Here is a 20,752-nt window from a genome sequence, read left to right on the forward strand (position 1 = left end):
AGTTCAGAACTTTCTTGGAAAGTCCGTTAGTCCCATTTGGCCAGACAAATGCTGTCTGAATAGCTGGTGTCATTAATTTCCCCAAAGCTGTCCTACAACATCAGTGATATGACCCATCATTGGTGTACATAATATAAATCATTGACCTAAACCATCGCCGCTGCGCCAAGGTTCACAGGCATTTCGTTTCTGGTTGCGGGAGCTCAGGGAATCAAATCAATAGCCCATCCGTGCTCCCAGGATGTCCATTCAGTTCCTGGTGCCTCCCCTGCTGTTCAACAGTACTGTGCAAACATGCATATATGCTTATAAAAAATATATATATATCATTTGAATAAACTGATTGTGTTAAAATGTCAGTGGCCATATGGCTCACCAAAAGTCCTTTGAGAAGATGAATATGCACAGGTGATTCTGTGCACTGCAGCCGACAAACCTACTTGTGCTAAGGAGTGCCTTCAGAGCATTGAAACCTCTGCTGCCTGCGGATAGCACAAATGGAGTAAGGTTTGGGCTGTAGGGTCATTCCAAGTTTGGGAGTTACAGTTGGAACGGTTCGTGGAGGGAACTGAAGATGAAACCTCTGGAGCAATGTGGTAAAAAATAGGAACATTTCCATTCGGGCCAGCTGCTCACCCACACAGTGACGCCTCCCTGAAAATACAAAATGTGCTCATTTAAACTCATGCTCATGTGGAAATAACTGGAACATGTGGCTACTGTGTCCTTAAGTCCAAACAAATGAAAGTTTATAAAAACATTACAGAAGGGAATCATGTAGGTTTTCAGAGAGAATGAATGAGTGCAACATGTGTAAAAAAAAAAAAAAAAGTTCTCCACATGTGGACATAAACATATATGATAATACATGCTGGCTGCACAAGTACACATGGAGTATGCAGCATTTACTTAATGAGTATTCACTAACAAGACTGCAGAATGAGCAGAATACTGCAGATTTGTAGTTGAAGAAAAATTTGTAATTTTATTGAGCCAACAATTGTTAAATTATAACCACACTGAACCCGAAATTACAAAATATGCTGTGATTTAGACAAATTTTAAAACCTAATCAAAATAGTATAAAAGTAAAAAAAAAATAAAAATAAAAATCTGAATTATTGTTTTAAACAAAACAATAAAAGTAGTAAGTTGCCAGGTGTAACATGCACGTGGCAACTACAGTAAATAGAAGGTAAGAACTAACCTAAAAGCTGCATTCCATTCAGTCATTTTTACTTTACCTCGTGTTAAGCTAATAAGCAGAGGAAATTTTACAAAAGGTACTTAAGTTTTTTCTCCACATTGTAAATAACGACAATGTTTTAGGTATAATTTACTGTTTAATAGTTTCGGGTAGTTAGTAAAATATTTTTAAAGCAGAATTTACAAAATGCCTAGAGAAAAAGGGACATTTCTTATAGAAAGTTGAATGTTTCTTTAACAAAATCTCAGTTTTCATTTCATAGGAGGAGCACAAGAATACTGACCTAACGAGAACGGAAGGAAGGCCTCACGCCTTATGAAGTTCCCACTGTTGTCCAGAAACCTTTCTGGTAAGAAGACTCCTGGGTCGCTCCAGTACTTCTCATCAAAGTGCACTGAGTAGAGGTTTGTGATCACCATGGTTCCTTTAGGAATCGTGTACCCATTGACTTTTGCGTCCTGGGAGGTGGCTCGGAAGATACCAAGAGGCACAATGTTGCAGAAGCGAAGGATCTCATGCAGAACAGCCTCCACATAGGGCATCCTGTGCTTGTCCTCGAGAGAAGGTGCCCTTCCATTGGTCAGCACACTGTCGATCTCTCTGTGCACCCTCTCTTTGCATGGCAAAACAGGGAAAATTACTCATTTGTTCAAAACAGAGAAATGCATTTTGATCAAACCCTCTTGTTTTAATGATGGAACATCTTACACTTACCTTGGATGTTGGGGTAGAGGGCCATGTACAGCATAGCCCAACGCAGGGTGTTGGTTGTGGTCTCTGTGCCGGCGATAATGAGCTCCCCCACGGAATAGATGAGGTTCTCATAAGTAAAAGAACTCCTGGGATCTCCTGCGTTCTGCTCCAACTCGTCCAAATAGGCATCAACATAGTGGCGTGGTGCATGAGGCACCCTGCCTTGGGAAAATCCTATTATAACCTTCTGCAGGAAGTCATACACCTCAGCAGCATTGTGGAACAGCTTCTGGTGTTTTCCAAAGGGCAGATATTCAATCCAAGGAAAGGCGTTGTAGAGGAGAGCCCAGCCACTGACAGCCAACTCCACGTTCTCACTGAAGATCTCAATCATATGCTGGAAGTTGCTGTCATCGTAGGTGAAACGCTGGCCAAAGATGATCAGATTGGTGATGTTTGACACGGCGTTGGTTACAAGGTGTTTTGGGTTGAAGGGTTTTCCCTTGTATTTGTCGATTGAATCAACTAAGAACATGCACTCTTCTGTGATTCTTCGCTCAAACAGTCTCTGGCTGCTGCCATAGTAACGGAAAGAGTTGCAGGCCAGCTTGCGATGATCAATCCAGCCTTTCCCGTACTTACAGTTTAGAAGACCTTTGTGAAGTGAGAAATAAAAACAAAAGAGGTTGCATTATTCAAAATCCAACCGCTGTCTCATTCTATGAACTTGTGTATGAGGAACATAAAGCAACAGCTTACCACCCATTTTGGTCATTTTATGAAATAGTGGCAGAGAAGGGCGATCAGCAAAAACCTCACTCTGGTGATAAAGGCATTCTTTTACACAATCATAACCATTTAATACCACGGTCATTATGCCTCCCAGGTCAAGGCTAAAAATCTGAAAAAGAAACAGGAACATGAAGTCATTTTTTCCTTCAGTCCCACATATTTAAAAATAGGGCTAAATTAACTAAATACAAGTAAGTTGTTATTCATATATACATGTATGTTTTCATAAGAAAATGTACATGCATTTTCAAATAATATAAAAAGCCTGCATGGCTAATAGGATGTCTATGTGGCTTCTTGGGAGGAGATTTTCATTTCTCGGAACTCCTGATTTGTCAGCTGTCCTGCTCCAATCAAATCCTCCAGTCTGCCAAATGTTAGGGCGAGTCTCCTTTGTTCGTTTCATAGCTAATCCCAAGACTGTGCACGCTCGAAAGTGCGGAGGAGGGTCATCCCCTGCACGGTTTACAAGCGCCCCGCCGCGCAATGCGCTCCAGGGAGTTTGAGTCTTACCTGCCCGTGAACTTCGCTTTGCCTCTTGAGAAAGACGTGCGGCTCAGTGGCGAGAGAAAAAATATTTCCTATGATTGGAATGGGAGATGGACCGGGAGGAAACCCAGGGGGTCTCCTCTGCTTGACGAGCTGGCGCACCAGCAGGAATGCGAGGAGAACGACAGCCAGGCAGCTCAGAGCGAGCAGCGCCTCCGCGCGGGTCACCGGCACCGGGGACGGAGATTTTAGGGATACCATGTTTGCGAAATGCTCTCCTGCCTGCTAAAAAACTCTGAACCGACCTCGGTTTCTCCTCCGAGGAACTGAAGCGCATATGTATCATCTTGCATTTATTCTATCCCCCGCCTCTAAGCCCAAGATTGGCCAGAAAGTTAGAGTCAACTGTTGATGAACTTTGTTCTGCTCTTGATCAATAATCTCCCTCAGTTGGATGGTTATGAAGTGGACTTTTTAAAGGTCATCTAAAATTACTAACAACTCTTGCAGTCTGTACAGCCACCCCTATGTAAATTGTTATTGATAATAAAAATATTTCAGATCTCAAAAGCTGTCATATATCTATAAATTAGTATGACTTAGGCAAACATGCAGGCAACTGTGCATGTTCAAAGATTACCAATGGCACATGACATAATACACATCAGACAATTAATTGCACATTTAAATCTATTACTGAGAAAGAAAAAAGAACTAGCCTCATGTGCATGTTAAGCAATCCCTTTTTTTAGGATACAATAAGAGCAAAGGATTTTGCAAGGACTTTGGGCGCAGCTTGCTTGAGCAAAAAATGCTTGTGTCAGAAGAAAAGGTGACATAAAAGTGAATTTAAAAGGTTCTTGCTGCTTTAAAGTTTTTACGTAAACTATACACTGGTTCTACACCCACATTATTGACATGTTTGCTACCTTCCTAAAACCACAATAAGTACAGCAAAACAAAACAAAAAAACTCAAAAGCAATAAATAACTGTAAATTTTTTATGACTGAACTGTTTAAATGTTTTGTATATGTCAGTGCATAAAACTTAAATTAACTGGTAATGAATAGAGAAAAATACAGGTTTTAGGTTGCTTACAGGAAAGCACTTGTATAAGCTCCAGTTTACTATTCAGAATTTATTACGCTGTCAAAAGCAGTTGTTGTTTATTATTACATTGAAGTTGAACAAATTCAATTACCAATAGTTGCAAAAAATAAAAAATAAACATGAGCAACACTTTGCTTTGGTGACCAAATATCTAGCTGCACTGCTATTTCTAGGAAGTGGAGGTAGACGTGTTTTTGGCTGAACTAAACATCTGTTGGCAAAAAATAACAAGGTATTGACAAAAGAAGAGATTTAGCAAGAGTTCTTTGGAAAAGCAAAAATAAACATCAAAATTGTGACTGGACTTTAGGAGAGAAGTCAACATTTTAAAGTCGACGTGATTTTTGTTGGAAAAAAAAAAGTTGCAAAAAAACTTTGATGTCAGTGACTACAATAAAACCAAATACAAATGAAGCACATTTGTCCTAAAATAATTTTTGGAACATTGTGTACTCATGTGCTCATCACAGTCTGGTAACACATAAATATTTGTGCAAGATTTTAACTAATCACTTAAATTAAGTGATAGTACAGATATGTTTAATATATGTAAATTAGATTAATTATTTGACATCATTTTGAAAGGTAACAGCATTTTGGAAAATATTTAATCTATAACTGAGAAGAAAGAATAAAAATGGTATGTAACTCTACCTATCTACATTCTGAAGTCTTACTACTGACTTGCACATAGCTTCATAATAAATTCTTGATTTAATGTAATTTTGAATAAGTCTGGTTAAAAGTTGCCAGGATTTTTGCAAAGATTAGCCCAGTATTCTGCTGGAGGTTGTTTCACCCCAACACAATAGAGGTTAGGTAAGATCAAGCTATTCATGCAGAGGTGAAAGGTGAAGGCATGTGTTGCATTCCAGACTTACATAAGTATGCTTAAGGCCAACAACTCTGCAGAAATGTGAGGACAGGATGGCGCTGCCTTAGTAAAAATCAAACAAAAAGTGGTGATTTTTGAAAAATGAATTTTTTTAAGAGGACGATTTAAACTGAAAGTGCTTGAAAGGTCGCACACCAAAAATCTGCCATGCACTGTAGTTTATTATGATTAGTTTCTTATTAATCAAAGTTGCATCTTTCTGTACTGAGGCAGGTGGTACATTTCTCTTTTTCCATCTTTTCAGACAACCCAAAGGCTCCTGGAGACCTCTCAGTCACTCAGATTTGTAAGGATACTTATTTAGCATATTCTCTCAAATGACTTGGGTTTCTGCCAGCTCTCTGGAATAACATCTGGTTGTCATAATGTGGAGCCAATAACCAGAGCCAAATGCTGAAACAAGACTCTGAGACTAGGATATGACAGAACAGAGTCTAGTTGTGCAGTAACTCTCTTCAAGCAACGAGTGGAGATCTTGCTGTGGAGGGAAGAGAAGAGTCAGCAATTATTATGGTGGAGAAGGTATTTGGTGTAATGTTGGAGAGGCAAGTGAGAATGCTCACTTTCCCCAAACAAGAGACAGGAGATCGTGAAGGATTTAACTGGGAAGTATACATCACCTTCCTGTGCAATTCCACTCAATTAAAATCTCACTTCACAGACAGTCTGGGCTTTCTCCCATTTCTAATCAATCATTCTGTTCAGCTAGCAGAAGGAGAAGTTGTAATGTTGTAATGCTGATTTTCTGCGCCGTTTTAGAATTGTAATCTGCTTGTAGTTTAAGCAACAGCAGTGGAGTAGGTAAACAAAGATGTTCAATCCGCATTGGCCAAATATTTAATTTACAATAACAGCCATCTTGTTTGTTCACTTCTGTCTTTACTGTAGGGGACGATTATTTACAGCACCAGCAATTCCCGTTAAACTTCATAATGCTCAACTGGCACATTACATATGTCACAGCCAAATGTTGTTGACCAGGTAAAATTTGAAACTTCAACAGAGTCCACACCTCCAGGAAGCAATCATTTCTCAATAGCCAAGCATCTGGACCAGGGGTCTCAAACTCCAGTCCTCGAGGGCCACAGTCCTGCAACTTTTAGATGTGCCTCTGCTGCACCACAGAATAATTAAGGCTCTGGAGAACTGATCTACACAAGGTGGAGGTAATTAAGCCATTTCATTCCAGTGTTTTGTACCTGTGGCTCATCTAAAAACTGCAGGACTGCGACCCTCAAGGACTGGAGTTTGAGACCCCTGATCTAGACCCTCTGTGCAAAGCCACTAGCAAAGAACAAGGGGCTGGTTTTCATCAGCCTAACTGGGAAGGAGAGTTTCCCTAAGAATCCTTGAGTGATCTGCACAGAAACCCAGGAAAGAATTATCAACATTACATAGACTTAAAGGAACTTACTCAATGAGCTTATATGCTAGGAAGCAAAGGCTAAGAGCGCCGTCAATGTAGGTCAACAGACTGCATGTCTGAGTCCAGCTTAAAAAGCTTGTAAGAAGAGATCTGCAACTTCTGTCCTCAAATGCCTCTGTCCTGCAACCTGTCAGCACAGGCTTGCTCCACCACACCTGAATCAAATGATTGAGCTACCTCCATGGCATGTCAGCAAGTCTTACCAAAAGTCTGGTCATTAACCATTCATTTCATTTAGGTGTGCTGAAGCAGGGATGAATCCAGACATCTCCAGACAGTGGTACTTCAGGACTGGAGTTGCAGACCCCTCGTTACAGGCAATCAGAGGATAACATCACCAAGAACAAAGCCACTGGTGTGGGCCTCAACTAAGTGTACCTGCTGTGACTTTCACCTGTTGGGAAGAGGAAATGAACAGAGAAGAAAACAAATTTGTAGAGGAAGAAGGTGGAGATGGAGAAATGAAAAATATATATAGAAAAAAAATCTACTAAAAACTTGAACCATTACTCTGGTAAATATAGGTAGGAAAAAAATTGCATAGTGTTAGCAGTTTGAATAATCAACACACCTTTACAACACGGTCTCAGAGGTGCATGGACTATTTTTCTTTGAGAAACACATTCTGGAAAACACCTTTCGGCAAAACTTAGAAGGTTTCCAGCAGGAATCAACACTCTGTTACGTAGAAATTTAAAAATATTTAAAAATGCGTTAAAGTTTTGATTTAACTTTAAAAACTACAAAGTAAAGTGACATTAAATTGTGGACTCAAGTTAAGGAATACAGATGAAACATGCAGCTTCTGTACCCATACTGAAGCAGAACTGTCTTTCTCTCTGTGTTTGACGTTAAATCAAAAGTGCCTCATATTTTAGATCTATTAGCTTTACCAAAATGTGTTATATTCCAGAATAATGAGAAAGACTGTTTTTGAAGAGTTTTTATTATCCTATTAAAGTTCAAAAGTGTATATACACTGAGATTACGATTCTTAAAAAATAATTTCAAAAGCCCAAATGATGTCCTTACTTTGTAATTTGTTCAGAGGGCTTTGTTGCAAAAATGCTTGCGTAAAACCTTTGACAAAAACAAAAGGCCTTGGTTGGAGCTGGTGAGTGAGTGACACCCACATCGAAACAAGTCCTGTACCAACATGGAGTGAAAGACCTCTCAGAAGAAGAAGTCATCTCTCCAAAAACACCACAAAAGGCACATTGCAATTTACCAACACACTCAACGAAAAAAAAAAAAAAGATTTCAATTGTTGGAGGTGTAGAATATGTTATGATGAAAATAAAATGGATGCGCTTGGCCATAATGACCATTGTTACATTTGGAGCAGAAAGGAGAAAGCTTTCAGACTGACTGACAAATTGTCCAACACGTAACACAACCTGAGCAAAACTATATACATATTTAACATTTGTCAGTTTTTAGAAGGCAAAAAACCTCTTCTGTGATGGACTGGTAACCTGTCAGAAGATACAATACATACATATACAAGATATACAATACATTTTGCTTGCTGACTGCTGGGACAGGGTTCAGCTCACTGTGACCCTAAATGAGGTAAATTGGACAGCAAAGAGATTAATGAAAGAAAAATTCAGTATTTTGGTGGTTCCAGTCTTAGGAGTGATGAACACTGCATAACCCACCACAAATCTGCCGCAGGCTGAAACTGGCAACGGCTGAGCAATGACTCCATTTAGAAAGAATTTATTTTCCTGTTTTACTCCAATTTGGACTATGTGTGGTAGTTTTATTATATGGATCTTTTGACAGCAGTGCCTCCCCAATAAATTCTTTCCTATCCAGGAACACTGGAATTACTAAGAGCATGGGGCAAATCTCCTAACAAAGCCTTTCTCCAAACAGACGTGCAGGCCAGAGCCTTTTTTCTAACAACTTAATGGCTGTGGCAACAACAACAAGAGGACTGGTAATCCCTATGTAACTTCCAGGCAGGTGTTTAAATGTTAGGTTTGTAATGGAAAGCAGCTGTAGCATACTTCACTTGATGACTATCTATTACTTATACATAAGTGTCCATTACAAAGGGCTCTCTTGTGTCCCTTAAACACTTTTGAAACTTAGACCGGATTGTTCAGAGTGGGTAGAGGTTCCTTAATCACGTTAAAGCTTTACTAAATACTTATTTCCTGTTTAATCAGCTGGTCAGAATTACAGCCCCTTTACACTAGAATTATCTTCCACACATTTTCACTTTTGTATCAGGTGAATAGACTTTGGTTATTTTGACCAAATATAACAAAGATGTGGCCTGTATCTTTCTGTATGAGGAGATCCATGATCTCCTCATGCATGTGTGGGTTCTCTCCAGGTACTCTGGTTTCCTTCCACAGTTCAAACACATGCTATAGATTGTAAGATTATAAAACGGTTTATGTCAAAAAAAAAAAAAAAAAGTAAACTTACAGTCTTATTAAATGCCCTTTCATCAGATTTAGGCCTCATTCAACAATTCTAGATTCTTAGAGCCATCAGATAATTGAAGGACCTTTGACTCTTGTTTTTCCTGCTTCAGTGTCACATATTTGTTCTTAGGCCCACGCAAACCCTGACGTTGTTTCTGTTAGGATGAGTTGTCAGTGAATTCAACTGAGACTTTCTCTGACACGTTTCGCAGTGAGTGACGCTGCCCTCTCTGTCAAACCTGCTCTCTTGTGTTGTAATTATTTTTCCAAGCCAATTCATGCTGAACTTCCGGATATGTGAGAAGTGAGAGCTAATTGCAGACGGCTCAATACTTTTTTCCCTTTGGAATTCATTTTCTGTGCATCAGTTGGTTCTGAATGGTTAGATTATTCAGTGATGAATGGTAGCGTTGGAATAACATTAAATAAGTACAAACTCCAACTAACTAATTAATGAAGTGCATTACGTTCTTGTCTTCTAGATGCTTCTGTGTAGTTCTGCAGTGCTATAATTACATTGAAATGTCTGACCTCTTAATTCTGTTTAGTTTGTGTTTTTGGTTCCAGAATTGTTTTGATTCCAGAGTGTTGATGTTATTTATTTTCTCTCATCACAATACGGAAAGAAAACTTCATGCTTTTATCATCTGCAGACAATATTACCTATTTTCTGGATTCTACTTTACAAACACTGCTTGTAAGATACAAATCCCTCAGTGTCCTAGTTCTGTCCTGTCCATAATGAATTATTAGGCATTTACATCCCTCAAGAACATCATGCCCAAACCATTCAGAATGTCTTTGGTTTTTTCCTCTGATGTTCAGGACAAAAATGAAAAGTAATGGCATCATTTTCCAACCTTATCACTTATGAAATAAGAGTTATTTTCAGCTGCATCCTAGATGCTAACAGCTTACTTCTTTTCTTTTAAAACTAAATTTAAAAAACAAACATTATTATGTGTTTGCTTTTTCAGAAGGTTCTGAAAATTTTGTGGCTGTGTAATTTACTATTTTACTATGAACTCCTTACCTTGACCTGTTTTTTTTTTTTTTTTTTCAAATCTCTGTTAAATATTTTGCCTGCAACTCTGTGTTGTGAGCATGCTCAGATGGAAACAAGACAATTACCAATCATTACCAGTGGCATATCTTGCTCTGATGCCTCTCACAATCAGGTTCTAATAGTGTGCGGAGGAGCCAGAGGCTACTTTAGTGCTTCTTTTACGTGGCCTGCAGGTCTGCTCAATATCACTAAAAGACCCATCTACTGAAATGAATTTTACTTGTGACGTGAAAACTAACATGGAGCCAGAGTGCTTTATGAGACATCCTCCACTGTTGTTACATAAGGGGAATTAGAGGAAGACCTGAAACCAGCAGCAAAGTAAATTGCTTGAAGAAGCCGGATCGACATCAAAGTAAGGAAAGAGGTAGTTTAGTATTGAGACTTCCCTGTGGTACTATTAGCACACAAATAAACAAGACATAACAAATTAACTCAACCTGGCAATTACTATTTGACTGACCAACTAACTGCTGGGATTTTAGTTGATCAGTTTTCTCTGATGTAGCAAATTTGACTGAATCATGCGCACATGTTCAGTTCCGGAGTCCAGAGGTGTTTAGTACAAAATCCAAATGATGGGATTATTTTCTAATCTGCCTTTTGTTATTATGTGCTTCAGAAAGTCACTGATTCTTTGTCATCTTTCTATAGCTATTCCAAAGGATTTAAAAGCTTGTCTTTGGACTTCTGTCCTCCAGTCCAAGTACCTCAACGTTCATGGGAGAGACAAAGGCTGCTGTTGTTTATTCAGAAGGTCAACTCTGCCCTAAGAATTATTTTTAGGTGTATGATGTTCCTCTAATGAAGGGATAGACCTGTGTCATGTCTAAAATGACACACACAAAAACATGCCAAAAAGAGTGCTGGACAAACAAACAAAGAACAAAAAATTGTTTACACTAAAAGAACAAATGGCTCCCTCACAAAAAAGCAAAAATGTTTTTCTTTTCTTTTTACTAGTAAATATGAATATAGGCATATATGAAACCAATTTAGCAAGGAACCGATTTCAAATTGAATATCTCTGCACTTAACAATAAGAGGTCAAGTAACAAATTATAAAAATATAATTTGTTACAATCTGTCTTTTTTTGTTTTGTTTTTTTAATCTATTTAAAGAATATATTTTTTAATCACCATCAAGATGATTTTTTTTCAGTCATTAGATGAAACATTTTCATGCAGTAACTGACCAATTATATCTCTTAAGTCCTGTATGCACTTAGATTATTTTTTTTAGATCTCTTTGAAGAGATGAGTTTCAGTTCCTGATCAGCTCCGAGTGACATGATAGCCTCTTTTATCTGAACATCTTCTCTTTTACGGTTTTGTTTCTAGTCGCTTTGGTGCATTTCTCAGAACAGAATAGGTATAATCAAAGCTACATGTTCAGTCTTCAAATCGTCGTGTTACTTGTGCACATCAGAAATGCAGATTATCATTTCTTTGAGCAAGTTGCAAATGCTTTTGTACATCATGCAAGTGATTATGTGCACTTCTCTGCTTTTCCATACAGTTTAAATTTTTTATGCCATATTGATCAAAATGTATTTTATGGGTCTCTGTTGAATTACCTCAACCTCCGCAACATTTAAGTTTGTAGTATAAATCTTTACATGAAAACTGCTTGTATATTACAATTATGCACACATTTGTATATATTTCTAATAGAAATATATGAAATACTTCTAATAGAAGTCTATTAGAAATATAGTTGGCATCAACCGATGGTTCTATAGAAATATAGAAACATCAGTTGGCTCTTATATGGCGTATGTAGCCACAACACAATGTCACATTTCTGACAATAGGATAAGGATTTGGACGGAGTCAACAGTCAGAGGGAAGAAGAAGAGGAAGAGAAGTGAGGCTGTGGCAAAGGAGTTAGGCAAACAGAGGAAGAGACAGACGAGGCTGAGGACATCTGCTGGTTTCCATTAATTCAATATAATCAGGATTTGGTTTACATCTCACAACACAATGCTGTTAGACTTTCTCTCATCCTACTCTTCATTCTTTAACCCCAATGGAGAATTTTTCTCAGCATGGAGATTGACGTTATAGGAAAACTGCATTGTAATTCCTACACCACTTCATGTTTTATTTCCCTAATGTTTCCATTTCTACTCTTCTTATGTGTTTTTTGTATTCTACAGTGCTGTCTTTTCCTTTCTAGATTACAACGACATGGTATGTCAATAAATTACAGTAAAAACATTCACTTGAATCTTATCAAGTCTCTTGTCACTGACCTCCCACAATTACAATTTACTAAATCAAAACCCTACCCATACAGTTTAAAACAAAACATCCCTCCATAGTTCACTGTTATATTAACAATATGACTAATCAATATGACTGTCTTGTCCGAACACAATGAAACAAGGAGTTGTCATTCTGAAGCACTGACATGTTTATTGACACGGATATTTGCTTTCTAAGTATGTTGAAGAAGAGACTGGAGTTTGCAGGTAATCCATTGTGTTTTGCTGTTTGTACAAAATGTTTTGAGAAATGCAATTACTGTTTTGCAAATGTTGAAAATTATAGGAGAAAAAAACAAAAAGTAGTTAACGGTAAATACATAAATAATTAAATCTGACCAGCATTATGAAATCATCCAGGATTTCACCTCAGACTCAAACAGATTTACACAGCATTTCCTTCCAACTTCCTCCTCTCCCTGCTTAGTTCTGGTTGTGCATTGCTATGTACTAAAAGGAGAGCTTGGCTTTTATGACTGAAACTTCTGAAACTGGATTGCAGCTTATTAGTACAATGGCATTTGTGAGTTGAAAAACTAGCTGGTTATGCTCACAGGCATCAACATTATTATCTTCCATCCCCTCTTATTCAAAACATTGACACACCTTTGTGATTTGAGACCATGCAGCAAATTATATTTGCATACCAGTTCTCATTTGCTTGCAATAAATTACACAGGATCTCTGATTGGTTCAAAGCTTTGGGGCAAAGCATTGGATCGTCCAATGACGTTTAATCAAGTGTTCACTCAGATATTACAGAAATCCATGTGGGACATATATAAAACCCTGCACCGTGAGAAAGCACAGCAGATTCACAAGTCAGCTCATCGGTTACGACTTCAGACGATCTATAATCCCAAGGTCAGTAAGAAGATAAGATTGTTTACCTTTCATAACTATTTTTATCATTTGTTGTTTTTACAGCTTGCAATTTTAAATGTGATGCAGCTTATTTGGAGGAACTTGAATAACTTTCACTGTACAGCAAAACAAAGGGAGTGAAATGTGAATCTGCTGCATTTGTGTTACTTGCTTAATTTGTTTAATAGACAAAACCCCATTTAAAGCTATACGACTCTACTGGTCGACTGAGCAACCTCAGAAATCCAGACAGAATGGAGGAGAGAATCAGATTAGGACAAAATGTTAAGATATGAAGAAGCTAAAATCACATTTTCTTTTTCTCCAACCAAGCTTATATGTGTATATTTTAAATGTCTGTACATTGAAACAAAGTGGAGTTAAAGACTTCTTTGCTTGCACCAACAAAGCTAACTGTTTCTCTTCACAGGGAATCATGAACATGCTTAAACTCAGGACACTCCTTCTCGGCTATGCCTTTTTTTTCTGCCAGACGTCCTCAAATGCGGCACCATCCAGGTGAGAACTGGAGCATGCTTTCTGCAACAGTTAGACATTTTCAGTTAAGTAACTCTGTCAAAAGAGAGTTAAAATATATATTTTTTGAAATCACTGAAACATTAAAACATTCTTCATCTAGACGAAATTGCTTGTGTCTTTAAGATTACAAGCATCACTTGAAGTGGATTTATCTTCATTTGAACAAGTTTTTGATCTTTTTACCTAATGTTTGTGTCAGAGGCAGAGCGATCAATGCACCAACTGAATGACTGTTTTCTCAACTAGTAAGGAGTCCATGTCAGATGGGATCACACTATTGAACAAGGATGCTGAAACGTTACTCAGAGCTATCAAAGAGTTCATGCAGATAACCTCAGATGAACCAGCAAAACAACCAGCTGACGGGGAGAGGTACGGCTTGAATGTTCCAGGTCATCTTTAAATAGTCAATCTTTTCTGTTGATGTAATGAAACGTAACATGGTTCTGTGTACAAGTCCAACAGTTTGAGCTTGGTGATAATTTTGAAGGTATACAGAGAGGTTTCTGAAACGAATGGGAGAAATCAGATGGAATGGATGGCCTCCGTTCATTGATGTTAATTCATTCATTCATCCATCCAGTCAGTCATTCACTGCTGTCACATCAGTTTTACATAGGTTGCAGTTCAGCATGGGTTCAGGATAATAATGCTTGCATGATGTCAAACATCCCAAAACTATGCATGACAGACAAACCACAGCACAATGGCATAAAACTAAGCTGTTTAATTTTGGTTAGCATCATCCACGTTTTAGATTTGTCAGCATGCCTGTATAATATCATGTAGATTTGTTTTGTAAACGCATGTAGCCGAAGGTCAATATCTGCATGTTACTGTCCTGTAAGCCTTTGCATGTTTCTCTTCATCTCCAACAGCTGGAATAGACCCGTGTCAAAGCGCTGCACCGGCTTGAGCACATGTGTGCTTGGCAGACTGTCCCAGGATATTCACAAACTGCAAACCTATCCTCGCACTGATGTGGGAGCAGGGACCCCCGGCAAGAGAAGAAGCCTTTCTGAGCTATATGAAAACTACATTAGCACATACAATTGAAGTTCTGAGTTTTACACCAAATGATTGTTATTCGAGTTTGCTTGTTTGTCTCTCTCCATGTGTTTGTGTCACCAACTAAAAATAATAAAAACTAATTCAAAACTGTTGCAAATATATTCAATACAATAAAAAAATCAACAGCTGTAATTGGGCCTTGTAGTTATTTTTTCTTTGTTGCAATTTTTTTCATTCTGGATGAATTCAACATTCGTCATCAAGCTGCTTTCATCTCTAACAATGTTGCTGAGCATCAAGTTGTATGAAGAATGAAAGGAAACAGGAAAACATGTTATTACTTGCATTCATTTCATCACATCAGAAATATTCTAACTTATCTTTTTTTTTTTTCCAAGCAATTTGACAGCACAAAAACGGGCATGCAACACGGCCACCTGCGTGACGCACCGCTTGGCTGACTTTTTGAGTCGCTCAGGTGGACTTGGACACAGCAACTTTGTTCCCACAAATGTTGGTGCGCAAGCATTTGGCAGAAGAAAGCGGCATGGCCTGATGCAAGACCAGATACATGGTATGTTAGTAATATATTTTTCTAAAAGAGATAATCATATAGTGTAAAGAATAGGAAATTTCTCTTCTTGAAGATATGGGTGAGTTTGGATTAACTATTTATTTTCCTGTTGCTATTCATTTGGGAGTTCTATGACATCGTCTTCTTGTCTTTTCCAGTTTGAAGAGTGGCCAAGAGAAATACTGTTAAAATAAATCTTTATTATCGTTTTTTGTTTTTTAAATCAGATATATCTACAAACATTTGGTCCTATCCATCTCAAATGAACCTAAAAAAAATAAAAATAAAAATAAAAATCTACAACAACATCCTGACTTTTCTGCACTAACTTTATGGATGCTTTTTCCTCAAACTGTTGCACCCTTCAGCAAAAATCTAAAACTTTTCTTCTTTTTTCCCCCTCTCTTTAGCCCAATAGATCAGGCTTATCTTCAGAGACAAAACTCCATCATCGTCTAGTCACAGTAGAAGCACCTTAGGAAGAAGCAACACTTCACTCCAGAAACTATCCTTCACAAACATGGAGATGTGTCTTTCATTTAACTAAATGGTTTGCTGTTAGTGATTAGAAAACAAAGCTGCTTACAGTGACAAGACTTGACTCATTTTCTCTGCCTTGACCTCTGGCTCATCTGCATTTCTGACCCCACTGCTGTTGTATTACAGTGTGTCGAAATGGAAATGCTAAACTTTGCATCTGTGTTACTGACACAAATGTGAACAAATGTTCTGTGGCTGTTTCTGAATATTGATGTGAAATTCTTGCATTTTACTGTGGATGAGATAAATTATCTGTGAAAGATAAATGTTGGAATAATTGTAACTGGGGAGTAGAAATAAATAGTATTTTAGCTACTGTGTGACTGTATTGAATAAATTTTAGAACTGATTTAACCATTTATGCCAATTCATATTAAAAAGGTACAGACAGAGAGTGAAACAGAGAACATTAACAGTTAATATATGTTATATGCAAACTTGAAATGTAAACCTTGAACTGTAGAATGTAGGGAAATTAACATGTCTTTCATTTTGCTTTCTAGTGGTTACAGTGAGTTGCTACTTTAATATTAAATTCCACTACGAACAATAAAAACCACCTTAACTAAGGAGTTTGTCTAACTTTGCAGAATTATGTATAAAAGATAATTTGTATGATAATAAATCGATGATTGCATAAAGTTTAAACCAAAAGTGTCCAAAATATGAAGTAAAAACAGACATACACATTTTTATCTTAATATCTGAAATTAAATCAGGCCAAATATCCCTTAATTTAGATAAATCAGAATAATAGATTTTTACCTATTTGCTAAATGACACAATAATGAGAGAAATAATATGTCAGATATATATTAATGTCTTCAAAAGAGGATTACATACATCTTATTTGTATGTGGTAGCATTGCCTTTGAACTGTATGACTTGGGTCAAACCTTTTGGGTTTCTCACAATAGTTTGCTGGATTTCTGATCCATTCCTCCTGACAGAACCGGTGTAACTCAGTCAATTTTGTAAGGTTCCTCTCTTGCATACAGCTATATGAATTCTGTGTATGCAAAATGGTGCAGTAGTATGTCCTCTGTACTTCCTACTCTACTGCTATGGCTACTGCTACTAGTGCTAATAATAGAAAGAAAGCCATGTGGAAAAGAGACAATGTAAAAATCAAAGTTTGACCTCAACAATCAAGTTCCGCTTTACTTAACTTCAACCAGATCAGCAAATTTCACACAACCCTCAATAACTGAACAACTAGGAAAACATCTTTTTTACCACAAGTTAATCACTAATTGACAAAGACAAAGGTCTATATACTGACAAGAGACATTTCTGTTTTTTAGCAGACAATAGCCACTTTTAACTATATCAGTAGACACACTTAAAAGTGGGTATTTCGATCAGATTTCGATTATTTCGATTAAAATCAGGTTTATCACACACAATGACCTTTATCCTTCAGACCTTTCAAACTGACAAACTAAATAAATACTCAATAATGATAAATCACAGCTGGAATCATGTGGCTTGTTAAGACAACAGTATGAAGTTAAGTTCTTTCAGTGGCCTTAATTAATCTATACTTAAACCTTCTTTATTTTTAATTCTTTTTATAGTTGTGAACTCAACCAACTTTACCCAATCAACAAAAGATTTATGCTCCAAATGCTATATATTGTTGCACTGACATACAGTTCAGTTTCATATATGACTGTGAGACTAAAGATAGAGACGACCATTTATAATGTGATGGATGCAAATATCATTCAATATGCACAAAGAGCTATTTTATTGAAAGAAGAGAAAAAAAGCTTTTGGAACTTTCTTCATTGTGAAACTTATTGTTTAAACAATTTAATTCAATCTTTAAGCTGTTAGCAAAACTTATTATGTTATTTTAGAGATGAATATTTGCCACTTATAGTTAAAAAAAACAAAGTATAGTAGTTCATAGTTAATTATAATTAAAGGAAAAATAGCTTGTCCAGAGGACTCCAAAGTGCTTTACAGCATCATGGTGGTAAGCGTTGTAACCACAGCTGCACTGGTGCAGACTGACAGAAACACTTTGCTATACAATCACAACACTGGCACCTGGCAAGACTGATGAAGTGTCTTGCACAAGGAAACATATCTGAGTTCAACAGAATGGGGGTTTGAATTAACAACCCAGTGGTCACAGGACAAACTCCCACCTCTTGAGTCACCGAGGCATTCAGAGGAATTAAAATTCAGTGTCGTATATTAACACCCTGAAAGTAGTATTTGACCTCTCACTGTTTTTTTCAGTTGCTGCTGTGACTTAGCATTACATTTTCATGTTTCAGATCATTAAACATAGTCATTTACCAAAGTAAATATGAAAAGTGTTTTTGTTTTCAATTAAAATTTCATTTATTAAGAGAAAAGTCATCAAAACCAACCTGTCGCTATGTGATAATTGTACTGTCCCCTAAACCTAGCAACTTGTTGAGCCATCCCTCAGAAAAAAACCCAAAAAACTACCATCCAACATTTGAATTTACAAAAAGAGGATTCTTTTTTTTTCAGAACACAACACTGATTGGTTCATCATTTCTGGCAAGTCGTCTTATTCCTGAAACTGCCAGTCTATCCCAGTCCATCACAGTACCACCACTATATTTTTTTTCCTGAAATGTTAGTTTCATGTCAGAAGTAAAGAAACAAGCCTCTTCTTTCTCATCTATCCACAGTGCATTTCCCCAAATACTCAGATGGTTTTTTTTGGCAAATCTGAGACGGAACTTTGTGTTCTTTTTGGTCAGCAGTGATTTTGGCTTTAGAACCATCCTATGGAGGCCATTTTGGCCCCATTGTAGAATCATGTACTGTGTTATATGTCTTTTGGGGTTCTTTTGTGACCTCCTGGGAGAGTTGAAGATGTACTCTTGGAGTCATTTTGATAGGTCAGCTGCGCCTGGGAACGTTCACCTTTGTGCTATTTGTTCTCCATTTAAATGTAATAGCTGTAAATATGGTTTGCTTTATTCCCAAAGCTTTAGAAATAGCTTTGTAATCCAGACTGGTTGAAGGAAATTTCTATTTCTCATCTGTTCTTGAATTTTATTATATCTAAGAAAAAAATGCTGCTTTTAGATATTTTATACTTGTGTTGGCTGACAGGTTCTATTTATGACATTATGGCAAAAAACAGATTTCAGCAGAAATGGCAGGTTGGTTTTGATAACCTCTGTAGTTGCAAAGGTTTAAGCTCTGTGCTCTCAAAAGTGAGATTGTAAAGTACATGGACAATAGCTTGTAGATTTCTATGTGACTGGACTGAACATGGACTTTGCCACTGAACATTTCACATGTTCAGTGGCAAAGAAAAAACGTGCAACATAATTTGCAAGTCAAATAGTTTAAAATATACATTTCTGGATTATTTAAATTAATTTAGCTTTGGCAATTTGGACAACAGAAAGGTTACTCTGATGTCAATAATCAGACTGGCCAGAGGACAACTGGAGCTCAATGAACCCTTTTTAATTTCTGCAGTCTGACTGTGCTATGAGAGGCAAACCTTTTAAACTGAAAGAGTCACAATTGTAGAGACAGAGTTGATTGGTGGCTGTATATTGCGACTGAATACATGGAGGAAAGCACAATATGGCTGACAGATTATCGTAAAAAAGAAAAAAAAATCTAATTCATTTACGTTTTAAATGACGTCCTATAGAATGATTTAACTTAAGCTAATGTTAACACTAACCTCAAAATGCTGTGCAGCAGCTTGCCTGTTGAAGAACTTTGTGTGGATGGAGGCCTCAGGTGGATACAACACAAACATCAGTAAAATGTTTTGTGTCAATATTGGACATATTGAAAATATGCTTTGTAGTCCTTAAATCTGGTAATATCTCATGTGCATTTTAAATAAAGAGACACTGTGCTTCCAGTATGCTGTTGCCCCCCAATAACTATTTCATCTACCTTTAATTATTACAAAGACCTATTATTTTGTAAATGTTGGGGATAATACATTTTACATTTGCTTTTTCCTTGTGTTTGGTTTTTGTCTTTCACAGTTATCAATTTGTAACAACATGGTCTGGAATGTTCCTTCATCCCCATGAGCCGGTGATGACAGATCTAACAGCTCTCCTGAGGGTTGTCTCTATTTCTCCTGGGTACATGTGTAACAGACCTTAACCTTCAAGGTTGGAAGTTCTGCTTAATTGATGTATTTGATCCAACAGTCAGTTTCTGGAGACCATCTTGTTTGTTCCCCCCGTCGGCACCTGCAGCACCTGCAGCACCTTGCAAACGCCGACTTTTTTAGCCGGAAAAAGTCTCCCGTTTTTCCAGCCAAAACGGACACTTGAGAGGTATGGCAAGTCTTTTTACTAATCAAATAACGACAAAAGCTTTAAAAATTTAGTCTTGAAGATTTTGTGAGAATGTAACAACAAACCTTAAATGAACAGTGCTATGTATTTTACAGACACATAATGCCATTTAACTGCACAATCAAATAATTGTGTTACCTTCAGTCATAAAAATGCTCAATATGACTTAGAAGAAAATTAACTTTGTAATTTAATGCTTTGAATTTGGTTCTCTGTCTGTTTCTGAAACTCGGCATTCAGGAAGTCATCTGTCTGTTTCTGAAACTCGGCATTCAGGAAGTCATCATTGCAGTGCTTTTCTATTAACTCCATAACAACATTTTTACCAGCGAAGCACTGAGAAATAGCTTGTATAATGAGCAGTTCCACGAGCTGTTTGCTGATTGCTGCTGGCTAGTCTGAAGGAACTGAGAGGAGGAGTTGGAGTGGAGGGCTGCTTAGTGAGGCAGAAGCTTAAAAACTGCAGTTCAGAGGAGGAGCTACGCCTCCAAGGTCGCAGTCAGAC

General features: G+C 37.4%; 2 protein-coding genes and 1 long non-coding RNA gene across 6 annotated transcripts; 2 read left to right on the plus strand and 1 right to left on the minus strand.

Moving 5' to 3' along the window:
- Positions 1-415: 415 nt before the first annotated feature.
- On the minus strand, positions 416-6,838 carry LOC122821740 (vitamin D 25-hydroxylase). 2 transcript variants are annotated; one of them, XM_044099931.1, is made up of 5 exons: positions 6,602-6,838; positions 2,660-2,801; positions 1,922-2,554; positions 1,491-1,820; positions 416-654 (listed from the first exon to the last, which is right to left on the minus strand). In XM_044099931.1, exons 2-5 carry the CDS (start codon positions 2,772-2,774, stop codon positions 446-448), a joined length of 1,287 nt encoding a protein of 428 aa, XP_043955866.1. In that variant the 5' UTR covers positions 2,775-2,801; positions 6,602-6,838; the 3' UTR covers positions 416-445. The 2 variants fall into 2 exon arrangements, with proteins under 2 accessions (XP_043955866.1, XP_043955856.1); XM_044099921.1 differs by lacking the exon at positions 6,602-6,838 and adding an exon at positions 3,206-3,699.
- LOC122821748 lies at positions 1,215-1,723 on the plus strand. 2 transcript variants are annotated; one of them, XR_006369061.1, is made up of 3 exons: positions 1,215-1,283; positions 1,470-1,556; positions 1,638-1,723. It is a non-coding gene; the product is annotated as an uncharacterized LOC122821748 (long non-coding RNA). The 2 variants fall into 2 exon arrangements; XR_006369060.1 differs by having other exon boundaries at positions 1,223-1,283; positions 1,456-1,556.
- Positions 6,839-13,193: 6,355 nt separating the features above from the next.
- calca (calcitonin/calcitonin-related polypeptide, alpha) lies at positions 13,194-16,351 on the plus strand. Of its 2 annotated transcripts, XM_044099955.1 has the most exons (5): positions 13,194-13,251; positions 13,682-13,770; positions 14,038-14,163; positions 15,201-15,376; positions 15,787-16,351. In XM_044099955.1, exons 2-5 carry the CDS (start codon positions 13,688-13,690, stop codon positions 15,792-15,794), a joined length of 393 nt encoding a protein of 130 aa, XP_043955890.1. In that variant the 5' UTR covers positions 13,194-13,251; positions 13,682-13,687; the 3' UTR covers positions 15,795-16,351. The 2 variants fall into 2 exon arrangements, with proteins under 2 accessions (XP_043955890.1, XP_043955898.1); XM_044099963.1 differs by lacking the exons at positions 15,201-15,376; positions 15,787-16,351 and adding an exon at positions 14,670-15,190.
- The last annotated feature ends 4,401 nt before the right edge of the window (positions 16,352-20,752 follow it).

Source organism: Gambusia affinis, linkage group LG02, assembly GCF_019740435.1.
Source record: "Gambusia affinis linkage group LG02, SWU_Gaff_1.0, whole genome shotgun sequence".
Classification (NCBI taxonomy): domain Eukaryota; kingdom Metazoa; phylum Chordata; class Actinopteri; order Cyprinodontiformes; family Poeciliidae; genus Gambusia; species Gambusia affinis.

Excerpts from the sequence above, each read along its gene's own strand:
- LOC122821740 (XM_044099921.1), bottom strand. The coding sequence starts at position 3,442 with ATGGTATCCCTAAAATCTCCGTCCCCGGTGCCGGTGACCCGCGCGGAG. Across the intron at positions 2,802-3,205 it reads AAAGCGAAGTTCACGGGCAG|ATTTTTAGCCTTGACCTGGG; the intron begins GTAAGACTCAAA and ends TTTCTTTTTCAG. Across the intron at positions 655-1,490 it reads CTTCCTTCCGTTCTCGTTAG|GGAGGCGTCACTGTGTGGGT; the intron begins GTCAGTATTCTT and ends TTGTATTTTCAG.
- calca (XM_044099955.1), top strand. The coding sequence starts at position 13,688 with ATGAACATGCTTAAACTCAGGACACTCCTTCTCGGCTATGCCTTTTTT. Across the intron at positions 13,771-14,037 it reads TCAAATGCGGCACCATCCAG|TAAGGAGTCCATGTCAGATG; the intron begins GTGAGAACTGGA and ends TTTCTCAACTAG. Across the intron at positions 14,164-15,200 it reads CAACCAGCTGACGGGGAGAG|CAATTTGACAGCACAAAAAC; the intron begins GTACGGCTTGAA and ends TTTTTTTCCAAG.